General features: G+C 45.7%; 1 protein-coding gene across 1 annotated transcript; it reads right to left on the reverse strand.

The window, feature by feature from the left end:
* Positions 1-2,743: 2,743 nt before the first annotated feature.
* Positions 2,744-11,026, reverse strand: LOC147121882 (V-type proton ATPase subunit G 3-like). The gene is made up of 3 exons (XM_085977712.1): positions 10,605-11,026; positions 6,761-6,861; positions 2,744-5,190 (listed from the first exon to the last, which is right to left on the reverse strand). The coding sequence occupies exons 1-3, from the start codon at positions 10,684-10,686 to the stop codon at positions 5,011-5,013; spliced, it is 363 nt and encodes a 120-aa protein (XP_085833838.1). The 5' UTR covers positions 10,687-11,026; the 3' UTR covers positions 2,744-5,010.
* Positions 11,027-18,536: the final 7,510 nt, after the last annotated feature.

The raw sequence follows: 18,536 nt of genomic DNA on the forward strand, positions 1-18,536 counted from the left end.
AAGTCCCGGCTAAGATCAGCTAACTCGGCATAGCCAGAGGATCAACTTGAGAGCTTTCTGGCCTGTTCGGCTCAGCTACTTTACCGCATCAACCATCTGGACCATTAAAGCAGTTCCTTTATGACTGTTCAGTTTGATTTCAGTTTCTTTCTCTGTTGGTTTCTCCGGGTAGAATGTAACCAGTTAAGATATTTTGGAGAATTCTCCACAACTGATTGAAATGCACATCTGTGTAAAGCCTACAATCTGTATCTTAAAATAGTTTGCTAAGTTAAAAGAAAGAAAGACTTGCATTTACATTACACCTTTCATGACCTCAGGACCTCCTAAAGTGCTTTACTTTTGAAGTGTAGGAAAAGTACCGAAGGAACTTAAGAAAATAGTCTTCAGGCTGATTTAAGCCGTGTTGATACGGATTCCCCCTGACCCAATGGTCAGAATTCAGTAGACTGACTCTATTTACTGTGCACACTAACTGTAAGGCACTGCTAATTGCATGTTAATGCATTACTATATGGTGTAACCAACTCATGCCCAGTGTACACTGCATTGCATTCAGATTTATTTCATCATGAGACCCGTCCCTGAAGTGATATTCCTTTGTGCTGAGAAAACTTTGGAATTTAGAACTTGGACGGTTTAAATGAATAAACGGAAGATAATTGCAGGCACTGAGATAGTTCCAACACCAAAAGCACAGCGTGGTATCTCATTTATAGTAGCTAACTGGAGCCAAATGAATGCATGGTTCAACTCCTGTTTGGCACTCCAAGTATTAGAAATGCAAAAAAAGCTGACGTAAACCAATCCCAGCTCTCTGGTGTGTTCCCAAAAAATCAGAAGCAGCAGATGCAAGTTTTGACTTTGCTTTCCTGCCACGATAAACTGTGGTTGTGGTAAAAGCAAAGCCAGAAATTACCAAAAAATGTAGCTGTCTCCAGGCCGACTACTTCCTTTCCATTGCGCATGTTCATTGTCGCTGGGTCAAAATCCTGGAACTCCCTACCTAACAGCACTGTGGGAGTACCTTCACCACACGGACTGCAGCAGTTTAAGAAGAAGACTCAGCACCATCTTCTCGAGCGCAAGTGGGGTGGGCAATAAATGCCGGCCTTGCCAGCGACGCCCACATCCCGAAGATTAATTTAAAATAGCTTTAGAATCTCTTACCCGTGCTACTGGCCCTGTACTAGACAATGTCATTATAGAAGGTGGGTAATTTTCTACTTTAAAAACCACGTGAGGCAGTCAGCCTGGCATTCGTCATGTTTTGACCACTGCTGTCTGCTGGTGTAACTGAAGTACGTTATAAAGTGGAACAGTTCTGCTGTGAGACCATGGGCAGGATTTTCATTGGGCCGTGGAGGCGGGATTGGAGGCGTGTGGGGGGTTAAAATCTCGAAATCAGGGGGCACGAACCCATCCTGCCCCCAACCCGCCTCCATGCCAGTTTCAAAGGAGGCGGATACCCAACCTGTGCTGGGACCCGCCTCCCTGAGGCGGGAAGGGGATTAGTGCCAATTAACTGCCTATTAACAGGTAGTTAACAGGCAGTTTTTAGCCTAATCGTTATTTTTATTGCTGAAGTGTGGGATTCCCAATGGCGCCAAACCACGCCAAGTTAGCGAGGCGGGCCGTCGGGCTGAAGGACTTGGAGGGTTCGAGATGTCTGGTGTTCAGGTGAGTGATGGGTGCATGAGTGAAGAGGTGTGTTTGGTGTGTGTAAAGTGTTTAAAGAAGTTTTACTTACCTTTACTTACTAATGCAGGCTTCCTTCCTTCAGGTCTCGGGAGTCCCTCATCTCACCGGCACAGAAAGCAGAATGGCCGCGAGCTGTCAAAAGTTCCAGCATTCAGCTTTCTGTTCTGGAGAGATCTCTAAATCAGCCTGAGAGGAAGGAATTAACTTAGTGTACAGATTGTCAGTGTTTGACAGCTTCAAACAGCTGTCAAACGCTGATATTTCATCTGTCAAAAGCTCTTGACAGATGAAATGTCAATCTGTGACATCACCTGTTGCCAGGCGGCCCTTAATTGGCCTGCTGAGCCTGCTGGGTGGGCTCAACAAGGTCAATCATGTGAAAATCACGTGGGTTGGCCACAACTTGATGGAGGCAGGACTACAACCCCAAAAGTTGTAGTCCTGCCTCCTACACGCCTCCAGAATCAAAATCCAGCCCCATGTATCTAGAACTCCTCTAATAAGTACAGCTAAAGGAAAGACTTGCATTTACAGAGAACATTATCAGAGCTTTCGCATCTCTGAAGTACAGTGACTACTGTTATGTAGACAAATGTGGCAGCCATTGTGCACATGGCCAGATGCCACAGCCAGCTGTTGGACGAATGACCAGCTGATCTGTTTCTGATGATGAAGGTTGAGGGAGGAATGTTGGCCAAGGCACCAGCAAAACTGCCTGCTCTTCTTCATGGGGTCCTTAACATCCAACCAAAGCGCCAGAGCGGGTAGATGGGGGCCTCGGTTTAATATCTCATCTGAAGGATGGCACCCAGTGTGCCACCTCCTCAGTACAGCCTGGATTGTGCGCTGAAGTCCTGAAACAGGCCCTTCTGATTCAGAGGTGAAAGTGCTGGTAGGTGAGGCCAGATGACACTTGTTACAGGACTAAGTACTGTGCTAGTGCAGCATTCGAGGAATCCTTGAAGCGGTGGCTTCAAATTAGATTTTTCAGGGGATTGTTCAATCGAATTACAAGAAAAAATTAGATGTAAAGAATCTTGTTCTCTTTTTTTTTATTATGAGGTTGAACTTCAGTCATGTCATCTGGGGATTTGCACACAAAAATAAGCATAATTACCTTAACAGAAACAAGAATAATAGGGTTTCAAAATACACCTTCGTCTGACAGAAATAAACCAGCATTTGGGAAGTGCTTGAAGGTAATTTACTGCTCAATGTGAACATTAGCAGACTGTTAAGATAACTTAATTCACACATTTTCACTAATTATCACTGAGATCCAATGGAAGGTCACAAATTACTATTTTGTTCTGCTAGGAGATAAACCAGGCACAGAATCTCCTCGATACAGGCTTGTGTATCCTTTATGTTAGGTTATTAAGAGAATTAAACTAAAATACACAAATGAGTTGTTGCTGTGACAGTTTGATTTCTATCCCATTTTTTAACGTTGACTCCATATATACTCATATTACAAAAGACTATCTTAATATATCAAACAGTTTAAATGAATTACCTGCTACTCAAAGGGGTCTATTCTCAAAAGGCTTGTGTTTTGCTATTTTTGCAGCCATCTGCATTTATGTTTCTGATACTTTAAAAAAAAGGACAAAAATAAGCAGGAAAGCATAACCCCGATTCTCAAGCACTTGTGTATCTCGGTCCATCCCCTGCTCCGTATTATAACTAATGAATATGTAAATCATGGGTGCTTGACGCGGATGGGCTATTTGTGTCCTGTTCACATCAAAGCGGAGCTTTTCCCCTGGTATCAAGGAAATAAAATGTCACCTGAAAGGTTGCAATGCAAGCAAATTAAAACCAGCAACTGCTGATTGCATCTCTGGGCCACTGAGAGGATGTCACCAGGGCAACTGGTGACTGTAAACCTGAGTCTTTCAAAACATGCCAGACAAGGTATAAACCACTTTGATCATACTGGCACTGTTTAGTATGTGTACGAGCGACTGGTGCCCATGAGCCGACCCATGGCAAGTAAATTGCTAAATCTGCTCCCTTCTCCCAGTGACAGATTTACTGAACGCGTTCGCCCCCAGATAATGTGGAGCCTATAGTTCAGAAATCAGAGCTGTGGGAGTGTAAATGCCAGGAGCTGTGGGCGGCACCGGTCTCACAGAAATCTCAACCAGTAAAGCACCAATATAAAAGAGGCTTCAAATATTTTAAAAGGACCAAAAGAGATGCTGTAAATTAATAGCTGAAATGCTATATATTTTTTTAAAGCCTGAAGTATAGTGACTTCCTCTAAAGGCTTGTCCACTGGCCCAAAACAAGGCAGCACCACAAACATGGAAATCTGGCCCTGTCGCGCTGATGTCAAATATGTCAAACTGTGATCGTGCAGAGCACAGAAAATGTAAAATCTGTCACTAGTTGGAACCGTGGTTCTAAGTGCAAATTCTGTGAACTGAACCTGGCGTCATTCCAATAATACTGACAGCTAAAGGGAATCGAATTTAAATTTTGGAAAGCAAACCTAAAAACAATCAAAACTTGCAAGTTTCAAAGTGATGATTTGTTGGATGTAATTATGAACCAAAACCATTAGGCGCAGGATTGAGGAAGATATTTCCTATATTTACTGTGTACAACACATACATGGACAGTAACTCTCAGTGCTAATTATGCCTAGTTAAACTGTTCAATTCATTCCATTTTTTAGGTGAACTATTGCAAGAGATAGGCAACATTGCGATCTGGTCATTTTAATACTCCAGAGCTGGAACTCTCAATAATGAGCCTGAGCTTGAACTGGAATCTCAAATGACTTGAAACAAAACTTTCCCTTTGTGGCTGAGTTTGCTGGTGCCTTTCAGGCTCTCTAAGGCCAAACAAAAGATCAATAGGTTTGGTGGGGGCGGACTTCTTCTCACACCACCCGGGGCACCTTCTAGTTACAGATCAGCCATGATCGAGTTGAATGGTGGAACAGGCTCGCAGGGCAGAATGGCCGCCTCCTATTCCTATGTTCCTACTGGGTTAAGCAAGTGCAGCATAGGTGGCATTCGTTGAGATATATGGGGGTAGACTGACATACCCTCCTGAATGAAAGACTTGTTATGGATCCTGGGGCTAGCTGCAGGGGAAGGGGTAAAGATAGGAACCAGCAACAATAACTTGCATTTATATAGCGCCTTTAATGTAGGAAAACGTCCCAAGGCACTTACCAAAAAAACCCAATAAAAAAGATAAATTGGGAACACTGCTTTTCATAAAATGTACATTATCCAACGTTAGTCAACTTCAGCGTTACCATGTTTATAGTTTGATTTGTCACTGACTCTTCAGTCAATGTGAGCCAGCTTCTCTAAAGTTGATATGGATTTCTGGTTTGATTTCACAAACCATCCCCAAGAGCTCTTGCAGAACCTTCTCACTATTCTTCTCATGGTTGCTTATGAGCCCGTTGATTTTTGCTCTGGTTTGCTCATCCACTTTGACTAAAAGGTCACCTTGAGATCCCATGATCTAAGATAAAGCAGAGATGTGTTTATTGTAAACGGAAGGCCATGTCACCGTGTTTTTCCCCTGCAAACATTTTGGAAACAGTTCTTGGTATTGTGATGTTTACAGTATAAACATTCAGGATTCCAGTTTTTTCCCCCTCTAACTTTCTCCCTTCTCTCTCTCCTGAACGTCCTGGGATAAGGTTCTCTGGGCGTCAGAGTTCCTCTCTTACTTCACACAAGATGGCCTGCTTCATGTCTGAGCCTGAACAGCAAATGGTAGTGGGTCATTTACAAGTGGGGCTATCAGAGTCAAACCTGATCCTGTCATCACCCAGCATCTACACCGATATACTTCGGCATATGTGTAGCCATGTGAAGTGGAAACTCCGATTGATGTCCTTCCTTGCTCAACCAGCGCAGAGACAGGGAGTCCTGTTGGGCCACAACATGGGATAGATTGGCTTATACAGCCTTGGAAAAAAAAAAGATCAAGGCTAGGTCCTTGCTGATCAGTCTGGCCTGGAACCACAATGCACAGCACATTGTACATAGGGCAAATCAGGGGAGTGTCTTTTAAATTTTTTTTATATGAAACACATGGGCCCTGAGTTTCCTCGGGGGTTCCTGCCATAACTCCAGCAGGAGCCCAGCAGAACCAACCGGAAAAAAGCAGGGACCCAGTTGCACCCAGTGTAAACTCCAGCTGCCCCTTAAAAGGCCAGTGGCATCAAGATGAGTTCTGGGGGCAGGGACACCCTAGACTGGGAGTGCCCACTTCACTGGCTGAGAAGGGATTGGAAGCTGGTACGCCAGGCGAGATGAGACATTCTGCTTTCTAGATGGTAATAAGTGCTCCCCACCTGTTGGTTATAAACGGGCCCCATCTATGAATTTTTAAAAAACTAAATAAAAATCTTATTGGATTGGTCCCTTGTGGAGGGGGGCTGAGGGGTGCACAGTGAATTCTTGACATCTCCTCCCCCTCCCCACCCCACACCCTCCGACTTCCCCACACTCACAACAGCCAGCAGATGCCGGATTCTCCAGCTGCATGGGGCAGGCAGGCACCAGAGATGTGCCCATAGTAGCACGGATGCCCGTTGGCCCCATGTAAATTTGATGCCCGCCAACTGATCCTGCAAAACCCAGTGGGGTTGGCGCTGGGGGCACCAGCGGGCACAATCCCAGAGCATCCATTGGGATTGCAGCCTATGGATTTTCAGGGCTATAGTTTGCTATTTGGGGATTTAAAAAAACATATACACATCTTTATGATATCATCAAAACATAAAATCATGACATAAATAGAGTAGGCTGCGATTCCTGGCCAGCAGCGATGGTCAATAATGTCTTCACTTGTGAAGCTGAGGATAACTCAGTAGTGAAGTCACAAATCAATTATTTGGTCATGGCTGTTAAGACATGTATTAAATGCCATTGCTCGTCACAATATTTCTATTAGTTAAAAAAGAGCAGTGTGGGGGGACTTTGCATTTGTAATCATTGATTCGAACAATATGGTTTATTCATCCCAGTTTTACAGAGGAAGCAGCAACTAAACAAGTCTGCGTGTTTGCACTAATACGCACCGAGTCTTGCTTTTGTCTAAACTCTCTCTCCCTTTGTAGACGATATTGATCTATCTCAGCTTGAGCCTCATCCTTTGCTTGTTTCAGCCGTCTCCCTTTCCCTAGAAGCAATGTTCACAAAGAAAATGCCTGATAAGTGCTTTATACCAATCGGGACATAAATCTAATAAAGAGATAGCACACAAAGGAGATCAATGGATTGCAAAAAAAGAAACGGTCGAACGAAGCTGGACTGATTAATAAGGCTCCTGTGAGTTATGTCGTCTTATGTGTAGAATGATTGTTTGTTTGATGATGTATTGATTTTCTTCATGGATTCTACTTCCATTCCATTTTTTTCCTGCATGATTTTCATTAAGTTTCAACGTACAAATTCTAATTATAGAAGATTTTTGCCTGTTTTTTTTCTGATTTCTCATTGCTGTTCTGAGCTGGAGTAATCTGCAGCCTAATGTCTGGTGATGTAACATTATATCTTCTTTATGATATGGTCAGCACAGCAGTTGGGGAACTGGTGGCTGCTTGTCAGAAACCACTGTGGGAATTAGTGTGTGTCGGATAAGTGTAGCCCATCAGACTGGCAGGGGTAGCAGTGGTTTATCAGATTGGTACTTCAGTCTGATGCCCCAGAGCAGGGTAAGGGGGGCTTTGCTACCTCCATTTTCCACACGATGACTTCCTAGCCAGGAATGGGGGGTGAGGGAGGAGGGAGATGCTGTGGGCTGCTTTTGTACACCTCCTGGGGCCTAACTTGAGTGGCATTGACGGGGTCCTCTGAGCAAGGTGACTCTCTACTTTATTGATCGTGGACAGGTTGTAACTGAAGGATTTTTTTTAATGAAGTCCTACAATAAAGATTTTTAAAAACCCTCTTATTTCTTCCGCAGGGGACAAAGTCCAGCTTGCATTACCATGATCGTTCTCACCATCCAATTCAAAACAGTCATCCAACTTTACTATGTAATTCAGGATCATCAGTGGGGGGTGAGTTCAGAAGCATCTGATAAGGTGCCAGATATGATAAACTATTACCTGATTATTGTTCAGTGAGTTGTTACCTTTACTGCTGTATATTACAGTTTAAGCTGCTATGTTAATAAGATTGTACTTGATTCAGGACATCAACTTTTGCAGTTTTCACCTCTCTAGAATGCTGACCTCGTGCTTTGGAAACAGTACCCATTCTGAGAAAAAATGTTCTGTATGAATTTTCAAAAAAGAACTTTTATAACTGGACACTGTACAAACCGTGGAGCTAATAGGCGGGCTGTAATATAGAATAACTAGACATACTCCAGTCCACGTTTAGTAACAGATCCACTCCCCGTTTTGTGACACATTCAGCCAGCTTTTACAGTCTTGATCTCTCTCTCCCTCACACACATGGGGAAGACTGTTAGCATTGCAGCTTCAGATCTAGTATAATTCAGATGGATCCAGAGCTGGAAGTCCAGTCTAGTCCCGCTGCTTGCCATGTGAACATTCCATGAGCCAGGAGAGAACATGGAAGTGTTCCGCTCTGGTACACCTACTCAACCGTAGACCCATTAGATGTGGTCCAGATCAATCAACCGTGAATTAATCTGAAATGGCCACAGTGAAGTTTCGAGTTGAGTGCTTGTCCCTCCCACCTCCACACATACACATTTGGGAGATCAGACAGCTGTGCTTTCTGTGAAACTTTGATGCATTTCATTGCTACAAACGTGTTATTGTATTATCCGACATGCACGGATTGTTTTAATTGCATGTTTGCATGATTATTTATTTGGATACTGCACTGTGCAAAAGACAGCCCTGCGCTATTTGAGCTCCCGGGATCTTCCTGCCCAGAGGAGGGCGTGTGTGACCTGGGGTGGGAGGAGGAGGAATTGGGGAGAGATTTGCCTGGGGAATTAATTGGACTGTCCAAGCATGAGCTCTCCATATTGAAAGGATAAGGTACCCCTTCAACACAGAGTGCAAACCCCAAATGCTGCAACTTATTACTGTTTCACTGGTTGTGTGGGAGTGGCGTTAGTGATTAGAAGCACAGGGTTTGTGTTACTCTCTCAGCACTGATAAAGGTACTTGCCCATATGCAGTTGCCTTTGAACTTTGCTTTAATTCGTACACAGATTTTTAATACTTGTGACTGTAAACGTTACTCCTTCGAATTTGCAGTAAGGTGCCTGTTATAGATCTACCACAAACAATTTGACACCTAGATGTATATGAACTTGGCATTAAATATCTTTTGAGTGCAGTTTCAGCCTGACGCCATTCTCGGTGTGCTCCAGGGGTAGAGGTGATCACTCTCTGTCCCAGCTCTCAGTCTGCTTGACCCGGAGCCAAGCTGGAGTGAGGTGGAACCAGCTGAATCACAGAGAAAACGATCTTCAACATTTAAAACATTAAATTAAAAAAAGAAATGTCATAAAAACGCAATAGCCTTGGACTTGAAAATCTCCGCTGCGTTTCGCCTGATGGGCTCCTTTGGTATAGGCAGTCGATAATGGAGCCATGTAGACCAGATGGTCCGAGCTTTGACTTGCGCTTGCTGCTGAGCGGGCAGATCTGAGCCAAGCTGGCAGTCGGGGTGCTACAAACTGGCCTCAGAGCCCCAGGCTAGGGGAGAGGAACTCCGCCAGAATTTCCCTGCTGATCGCTCTCCTAGTGCTAGAAGAAATGCTGGTGCGTGGATATCGAGTGAGGGCAAGATCGACCTCTGCTGTGATTTCATTCCCTCCCCCCGCCCCGCAAGAGTCGGATAACCTGCCAACATTCAGTGCCTGGGCTCAGCGAGGTACAGCTGGTCTCCTGGCACCTACAGAGCCCCGACCCCAGCAGGAGTCAGTGTCTTGAATAGGGACACACACACACAAAAAAAAACACATTTAAGAAGAAATCCCTGCTGCTTTTGGGTTAAAGAATGATATGACAGAGGGTTCGAACTTTAAAAGCAAAGTGCTTTCCTTGTTAATCTGGAAATGAGTAGATTAAATAAAATCTCACACAGAGAGGGCGCAATGTATGGAATAGACTTCCAGATAGATTAGCTGGAAGTGAAAAGCCCGAAATCATTTAAGGAACAATTGGATGCTGAAATGGAGGGACTGTCGGATTTCTCTAGGTGGAGCAATTCAGAGGGGCCCAATGGGCGTCCTCACCCGTACTGATCGTGTGAAGCATTAAGTCGAGGCCTGTGTGTGCCATGTCTCTGTGGAGATCTGACTCGTATTGAGTGATCCGGGGCCCCAGATGGACAAATACTGAAGCTTACACTGTTTTCCACACTGGATGTCGACCCAGAAAAGCCAATGATCTTCCAGCCCTGCGCTGGCTCAGATACCTGTCCAAACTGTAACCATGTGGGACACGGCAGCTTAACCTAAGGTTGCTGCAAGCAGAATTTCAGCAGGTGACGCTCCAACAGCGGCAGCGCTAACAAAGAAAACCGAGCTCATCCCTAAATTATTCATTGTCTGCGATGCCTTCTCGAGCACAGTATGTGCAGCTCTCTGCAGGATCAGTGACACGGCATGTTCACCCCTCACACATGCCCTTCACTTCACTCCCAAGTGCAATAGCTGCAACATTGTAAAAGGTACCGGATTATGACCAGTACAAAGGGACAAGTCCTAAATTTGATCCTAAAAAGAAGTGAAATAAAATGCAACTTTTGTGCCAACTCTTTTTGTTTTTAGTACAATTTGTACTGTTCTGATAATTAATTGTACTAAGAGTCTTTAACATCATGAATACAAGCTTGCTCCAATATTTGTGCTTTGATTCCATGTTGGAACCATCTTTCATGCACTGGATTGTGTGGCCCAACAATTATTACTTAGTTCAGTTTACTCACTCTTCTTGGCTTCCTCTAACTTTTCTTTGGCCCGTTTCTCGGCTTGCAAAAGCTGATGGATTCCCTGCGAGTGACTGGTCATATTCTCCTGTGCGCCGGCTCTCTCCAAAGCCGCTGATCAGCACCTTGTCCAAATTTATAGGGATCTCGATGACTTTGATACCTCACTGTTGCTGAGAACAACAAAGACAGTCCAGATGCAGCGTGTATGGGAGCAGCCAGCTCCAGTCACTGGCTGTTTCCAGGCAGCTACGACCAACTACAAACAATAACTCACCGATGCGTACTGCCCCTTATCCCATGTCAAAATAAAACAGTAACACTGGATCTGGTCACCCGCAAGTGAATTTATGAAGCACATACTGTGAAAATATTAAATTACCCAAATGATAGTTTTCAGGATCCCTATGTTACCCACTTACCATATTTTAATCATGTATAACCCATGTTTTTCCTTCACATACTGTGAAAATATTAAATAACCCAAATGATAGTTTTCAGGATCCCTATGTTACCCACTTACCATATTTTAATCATGTATAACCCATGTTTTTCCTTTACATTCATATTCTGCTTTGGTTCAATCATTCTTTCCACTCTGGTGGTATAACTCAAACCAGGGGACTTTAATAAGCTTAAACAGCGTTTATTTTTAATGTTTGAGTCAGTGGACGCTGATGCTCGCACACTCAAAACATCAAACACTTCTTGCCAGAGAATGGAGCTCTGCACATGGTGGGATTACACCGGAATACAGCCATCTCCTGGCTGTTGGAGGGAGTGATTCACACTCACAGCATAACTTGGGTGCTGCCAGATGCACTTTACACCCTGCACCGACTGATCTCAGATTGGTAATGCGTTATAACTGCCAGTTAAGAATTTCACCAGGAGTTGGATGTCAGAGCTCAACACGAAAGAGAGAGGGAGAACGTGAAAGCAAGAGAAAGAGAGAAAGTTAAGCATTTTACCGCCAATGAAGTGTTTTAAAAGTGTAATCACTGTGGTGTTGTAGGAACTTTCAAGGCCACGTTTAACACACCAATTCTGGACACAGGAATGAAGATTTAAGCCTCTCTTCACTATTTGTAAAACAAGAGACATTAGTTGAAATAATGGTGCTATCTGCTTCATATACACATTTCTGTGGCTTATATTTCTATTTTAGCAAGTTTGGACTGGTTTCTGTTTTTTAACCTGGTGGTGGTGTCTCAGAGCTCCAGGTGTGAGAATACATTCAAATAGCATTTGAGAGGCTGGGGAAGTCTCACCCTATTTCTCACTTGTGCTAACCTCTGTCTTTATGCACTGGACTGAGACTTAAAAAAAGGGTGCAACAGGCCTCATGGGAACACTTCATTCTGGCAGTTACGAGCAGTGATATGCAACTCTAAATATTGATGGTGGTGGATTTGTTGCCTTCAGCAACTCTGATTAGAGAAAAATCCAGGTCTATGACTTTAAAGGTAATGGCTTTGAAAGAAACAAGCTGTCTTTGAATGAAAATGCTACAAGTTGTCTATATGTTTTCATCCCGTTTACTTCTGAGATATGAGTTCAAGACGACAATGTACTCATACTTCAGGATGTCAATGGATTTCTGTTCTGTGCTTGAATTGCCTATGGTGCCTACTTTGTTATTATAAACTTTGAAAAACTATAAAGATTGACAAGTCTAGTAGGCGATGTTCTCTGTGTTTCTGATCGCCTTTGTTATAGTATTGCAGTGACTGGAGAAGGTGTGTGGAGATGGACATAATAAGGTGGGCATTTAGGATTTGATATCTCCCATCATTTCGGTCCCATACGTAAGGAATTTCAGCTTTGATTGAGGGTATGACTGAGGACGTAGGCATGGTTATACATTCATCATCATTCTTCAACGGGGAAAGTCAAAGTTCCACACATGTACAATTAGAGGATGCTCACTGGTGCCCACTTCCGATAACTTGTCTAATGTTAAAAAAGAGATGAGGGACAATCAACCTTTTTCTAACTTTTTAAATTTCAAGATGCTAGAGTTGACTATCTGACCAGCTCTTATGTGTTTTAAGTTCAAAAGCTCTGTACCAGTTAATATTCAGCCGTTTCAAAATGCTAAAGGAGCTAGTGGGATTTTTTTTTTTAGAATTACTATTGTGTCACAGAAATAGGCCATTTAGCCCAAGTGGTCTATGCTGGAGTTTACACTCCTCCCAATTTAATATTCTTCACCCTGATCAAAACACACAAAAGAACTCCCACCAACATTTAACATTTCTGTGCACACCATGAGAAATTTTGAGAAGCCTCCTTAACCCTTAAAGCTTTTGCTGACAAAATTAACCTTCTGATGAAGTGCAGGGATGTGTTTGCCCTCATCAGATTTTACGATAGAGAAATGTTCTTTTTAGGTGTGGATCATAGGACTCAGCTTATCAGAGGGACTAATACACATTGTTAACATTTAAGGCCAAGACATTTAAAAGTGCAGAGTTCCTGGAGCCTGAATCCCTTGCTTGGTCAGAATGATCCTACTCTCCCTCTCCCCTCCCCTATCCCCCACTGCCCACCGATCGTCCACCCCCAGTATACTGCACATTTGGTATCAGTAAAATACTGTGACATGTTGATACCAAGCATGCAGTTTAACTGAAGCATTAAAAGATAGGAAGACAATGGATAGTGCTAAAAGTGTAGATGATCATCTATGCTGATAGGGGGAGAAATTTGGCATGTTAGCGCCTCCTGTTAGTGCCTGGAGGGGGCGCTAATGGGTTTGCGGTGGGGCGCGGCAAATCCAACGCCGCACACGACATTCACCTGGGATTTAACGCTGCCAATAACATTTAGCGCCTACGCCTTTAGCGACTGCCAGATCATGACATCAACGCGTTTGGAACGCCCCGTTAATGGCCCAGATGCAAAATTGACTGCCGCCCCCTGCCTTAGCGCCTGGCGTGAACAATGGCAGGAAGAGCAGGCATGATGCAGTCAGATGGCCGCTGTAGGAACGCTATTTAAAGGCATCAACATCCGGTTTGATTTTAGTCGCCACTCAATGCTGCCTTCTCAGTTTGACAGAGGGAAACAGCTATTTTCAGTGAGGTAAATGTTTATTACTTTCAGGCGTGCTCTGGCTGCTAAAAATTTGTCAGTTTCATTGTGCTGAGATTTCGAACTCCTACACTTGGATATGTTAATGAGGGCTGTACTGGCACTCGCCCTCGCCCTCCAGCATCAACGTTGGAGGCAGCGGAGGCAGAGACAAAGATTGGAAAATGTGGCCAGAGGGAGGAGGGCCAACAGGGCTGTCAACAGGAGGTCTTACCCTCCCAGGGTATTCCGGGAGCACTTCTCCTACATAAATTTAACTGAGGAGCAGTGTCTTAGAAAGCTCTGCTTCAATTAAGGAGGTGGTCACAGCTGCCAGACCTCGAGCCTCAGTTCAGGACCACCACAGCTCTCTCAGTGGCAGTCAAGGTCACCGTCGCCCTCAATTTCTATGCCAGTGAAACCTTCCAGGCTGCAGTAGGAGACATATCTAACATTTCGCAGTTCCATCATCCCTTTCTGCATCCGTGAGGTCACATAGGCTCTCTACAGAAGGAGAAGGGACTGCATTTCCTTCCCCATGACCAGAGAGAAGCAGGACGAGTGTGCATGTGGCATTGCCAGGATAGCGGGCTTCCCCATGGTGTAGGGCACCATTGACTACATCCATGTGGCTTTGCAGGCACCCCGTAACAATCCTGAGATCTTCCGTAACTGCAAAGGATACCACTCACTTAATGTGCAGTTGGTGTGCGACCACACACAACGAATCCTCACTGTCAATGCCCGCTATCCTGGCAGCAGCCACGATGCCTTCATACTGCGCCAGAGTGTTCCAGCACTCTTCCAGCCATCACATCAAGCTCGTGGCTGGCTGGTCGGGGACAAGGGCTATCTGCTCTCCACCTGACTCATGACTCCCCTCCGCAACACTGCTGCTCAGCACTCATACAATGAGCAACATGCTGCCACCAGGAACATCATCAAGAAGACCATCAGGGTGCTCAAGCAACGATTCCACTGCCTTGACCGCTCGGGAGGAGCCCTCCAGTCCCTTTTTGTTGTGGCGTGCTGCATGCTGCACAATTTGGCCATCATGAGGGCCCAGCCATTGCTACCAGGCATAGCGGCACCACCTCAGGAGGAGGGAAAGGGAGAGGAGGAGGAGGAAGAGGAGGAGGAGAAACAGCAGCGAGGGAGGAGGCAGCCACTCAATTGGACGGGCGATCCGTGACTGCCTGATCAGGCTGCGGTTCCAATAAATTCTACCCCACATCCCGGTTGCTGACCACATTTCCATTATTCCATCCATTTCACTTGCCATATCACAGAGCAAAGCTGAAATGAGAGACACCACAAAATCAGCAACATTCCATCAATAAATTTATCAACATTCAGTAAACACACCTATACAACAACAATATTAACTAATCACCCTTGTGCAAACCCTTACTTCCCCTCTTTGCAGTGCCTTTCCCTAATCTAGTGATCCTACGTAGTGCCTTTCCCTAATCTAGTGATCCTACGTAGTGTCTCCCCAGTGGCTGCAGCAGGGCTGGTGGAAGGCTGCTGAGTGCCGGTGCCACAGACTACAGATGGCCTTGCAGGACGCCCTCGACCAGCTCTGGGCCTGGAAGGCTCGGCTGTAAACTGCACCACCTCGAGGCTGGGCAGTGGCAGTCTGGGCAGGCTGGATGACAGACAGCGACAAGGGCAATGATGGAATGGCAGTGATGGGAGCAGGAATGCTGTCATCCTGAGAGAGGACAGCAGGGTCCTGCTCCACTGACACACTGCCACTCCCCCGGGGCTGCACCTCAGCATCACTACCAATCTGCTGCAACATAGATTGCTGGGCTGCTGCGACACCGTGAGATCTCTGGTGGACTGTGGTGAACCCAGTGATGATGGCAGCAGTCAGAGCTTGAGTGGCATCAAGCTGAGACTGCATGAGAGCAGTCTGAGACTCGATGGCAGCAACCATTAACTGCATTACAGCACTAAGATGTTGCATGGCTTCCACCTGTGCTGTAATGGATGCTGCCACATCGCCCATGACACGCGGCAGGAGGTCTGGGTCCCCACGGTCTCTCAGGGAGTTCACCATCCTTTGCAGCCTGCCAAGGATGGGCTCCATGGTGTGCACAGAGCTCTGTGCAATGTTGGAGACGGACTCCTCCACGCTCCTTACCATTGTCAACAGGCTCTCGAGCACCCTTGCCATTGCACCCATCATCTCCGTGAGCATGGCCATCACCCGTCTTGTAAATGCCTCCCCATCGAGGTCTTCATCTGAGTCCTGTGCAGCAGAACTCGCGCACTAACTCGCCCTCCAGGGAGATGGCACCTGTGGTACCCTTTCTCCTTGGCCTTGCTGCAGCACGTTCGTCCCTGGTGCATCACCCAGTGCAGACCCCTCTACTAAACTTGCCTCTAATGATTACATAGTCCCAGTATCTGAGGTGGTGCCTGCAGGTGAGACATGCAGTGAAGCAGTGCTATGCTCCTCCTCTTCTCCCACCTCACTCTTACTGGGAGGCTCAGGGACAGGCTGGTCCTCTGGTTGCTGATTACCTGAAAGCATAAATGCACAAGACTCGCGTTAAGGTGAGGGCAGGGGGGCTGGAAGGGAGCAAGGAATACAGACAGTATAATGAGCTGGAAAGTGGGAAAGGCTTGTGGTGTGAGGGGGAAGTGGGATGAGAGAAGGAGAGAGGATGAACAAACTGTTGTTGCCCCCAAGGGGGTCAATGTCGCCGACGGCCACAGCGCCCACCACCTGGCGCCCAGTGACTCTGTAAGATTCGCAATTTTCAGCAAAAATCACGCAAGAAAACTGGATAAAATAAGACTGTTTATTGACCAAAGTAAGCTTGCACAGAAAAACCTTTGATAAAAGGGCATACAAAATGGCCGCCAGGCCCCGTGATCAGTTTCTGAACCATTTTATTTCTGTTACTGCAAGCCAGACAGGCTTGTGGATTGAAGACAGTGAGCCCACGAAAGCCAGTATCTGGGAACCGAAACTCAGAGGAACAGCATACATATTCAATGGATTACAAGTACAGGATGGGGCCCATCAAGATATGGGCGGACAATGCAAAATCACTCATACCCATTTATTGTACAAAGGAAAAACCGTTTAGCAGCCATCAAGGAAAATCTCCGGACCGATCAATATGCGAACCGAGCCGCGGTGACAATGCAAAAGACATTAAAAGACATTATCGGCCAGGAAGGCCAGTTTAAGTTATCATCGGCTCCGTTACAAGACAAAGCGCCCCTGCAGAGATTTCTGCCCGCCAAAATTAATACAAAGACAGGACTATGATTTGGCGGGAGATAAGACTGTTCCAAAAGAGTATAACTATGGATTGAAAGTCCATATACGTTACTTCAACTTCTTTGGATGGGGCCAGGATCGGCGCCTCTTCCACTTCGGCAGATGCAGAATCGATGAAAACGTTTTCGTCTTTTTAAAGACGGACGGTTTCGGTAAAAGGACAACGTGGTCGGTGTTCAGCCAAACAAGGCTCGGCCACGACGAGAAGACGATGAGGGTGGCCCGGGTACTGGGGTTGGGAGATCATCGACGACCCAGGCCGACGGAGAAGAAACCCTCTGGAGAACCGACCAGGCCGGAGACAAAAAGACAGTCCGGGCCTGACACTTCCGTGTCTCAACATCCCATTGGGTTGTTGTTCTACTCCATGAACAAAAATCCACGACAGACTTAGTGGATCTCAACCTTGACGAGCGCTCATCGAGGCTGTGTCTACCCCATCGCCTCGAGAGAGAGAGAGAGAGAGAGAATATCGACTGCGCCAGAAGTTTCCAAATCCACGTGATGACGGAAAGCCGTGCCAAAAGGGCTGCGAACCCCCCTTTCTCACGATTTCGAGAGTGGTGAGCATGATCCCAGGTTCCCCAGGTCGAAACTTAGTTTAGGTATAGGGGAGGGAGTTAAGGGAAATCGTAATGTGTTTCCCCTTTTACGATGTGCTGTGTGTTCCCCATTTCCATAGAGTCAAGTTCATAAATTTGTGCATGATTGTAGTTACTTTAATCTGTGCCTGTGACATGTATTTTGTAATGCTTCAAACTGTTTAAAAATAAAAGCATCCATTTCATGCTATTCAGCCTGGTCTATTGAGTCCTTTTCTCTGCACTACTGTTCTCTGCATCTAAGTCCAAGGTCTAGAACCGTAGGGGGAGTGGGTCAAACCACTCAAGGGTAATTCTTGCACGAAGCCTGGCAGGAGGTCAGAAAGGGCAAGAGAGCAGGAAAAAAACCCCTACAGAAATGGCGACCGCGGCAGGACCTTGGCAGCAGGAAAGTAGTGTGTTAGATCAAGATCTGAATAAACAAAATGTGATGGATGAAAGAATAGCAGATTATGTTTTCGGAAAAGTCAACCTCACAAAACAATGGATATCTGATCTATTAAGGGATAGGCGCCCGCTAGACGCAGCCATCAAGTGGACAGCGGGTAGAGAGCATAAGAAATCTGTAGAAAAGGCGGTCTGGCTGATGTGCTACAAGAAGCAAGACCAGCTTTTGGACCAGGTAGTTGCAGCACAGACAGTCCAGATCAACGGCTTGCTTAAAGACGTAGAGGAAAAGGTTGCGGGAGGTCAAAAACTGATTGAATCGCTTGACGCGCTGAATCAGGAACGCCGCTCCGTAATTCGCTGCCACGAAACCCGGGTAGAATATTTAAAATGTCAGGTCGTTGAGGCCAAGGCCAGTGAAGGTAGAATGAGAGAGAGGTGTTTCCGTCTAGCCAAACAAGTAGATGGCCAGGAGGAAAAGCTCCTGGGAGCCAGGGCAGCATATAAGATGGCCATGGAGGATAGATCTGAGAACACCGACCACAGCGCTTGCCGCCGGGAGCTAGA

The sequence above is a fragment of the Somniosus microcephalus genome, chromosome 3 (genome assembly GCF_052327205.1).
Source record: "Somniosus microcephalus isolate GS21.2 chromosome 3, FLI_Smic_1.0, whole genome shotgun sequence".
Lineage (NCBI taxonomy): Eukaryota > Metazoa > Chordata > Chondrichthyes > Squaliformes > Somniosidae > Somniosus > Somniosus microcephalus.

Excerpts from the sequence above, each read along its gene's own strand:
- LOC147121882 (XM_085977712.1), bottom strand. The coding sequence starts at position 10,686 with ATGACCAGTCACTCGCAGGGAATCCATCAGCTTTTGCAAGCCGAGAAA. Across the intron at positions 6,862-10,604 it reads GTTAGAGGAAGCCAAGAAGA|GGAAAGGGAGACGGCTGAAA; the intron begins GTGAGTAAACTG and ends CATTGCTTCTAG. Across the intron at positions 5,191-6,760 it reads TTAGACAAAAGCAAGACTCG|ATCATGGGATCTCAAGGTGA; the intron begins GTGCGTATTAGT and ends GCTTTATCTTAG.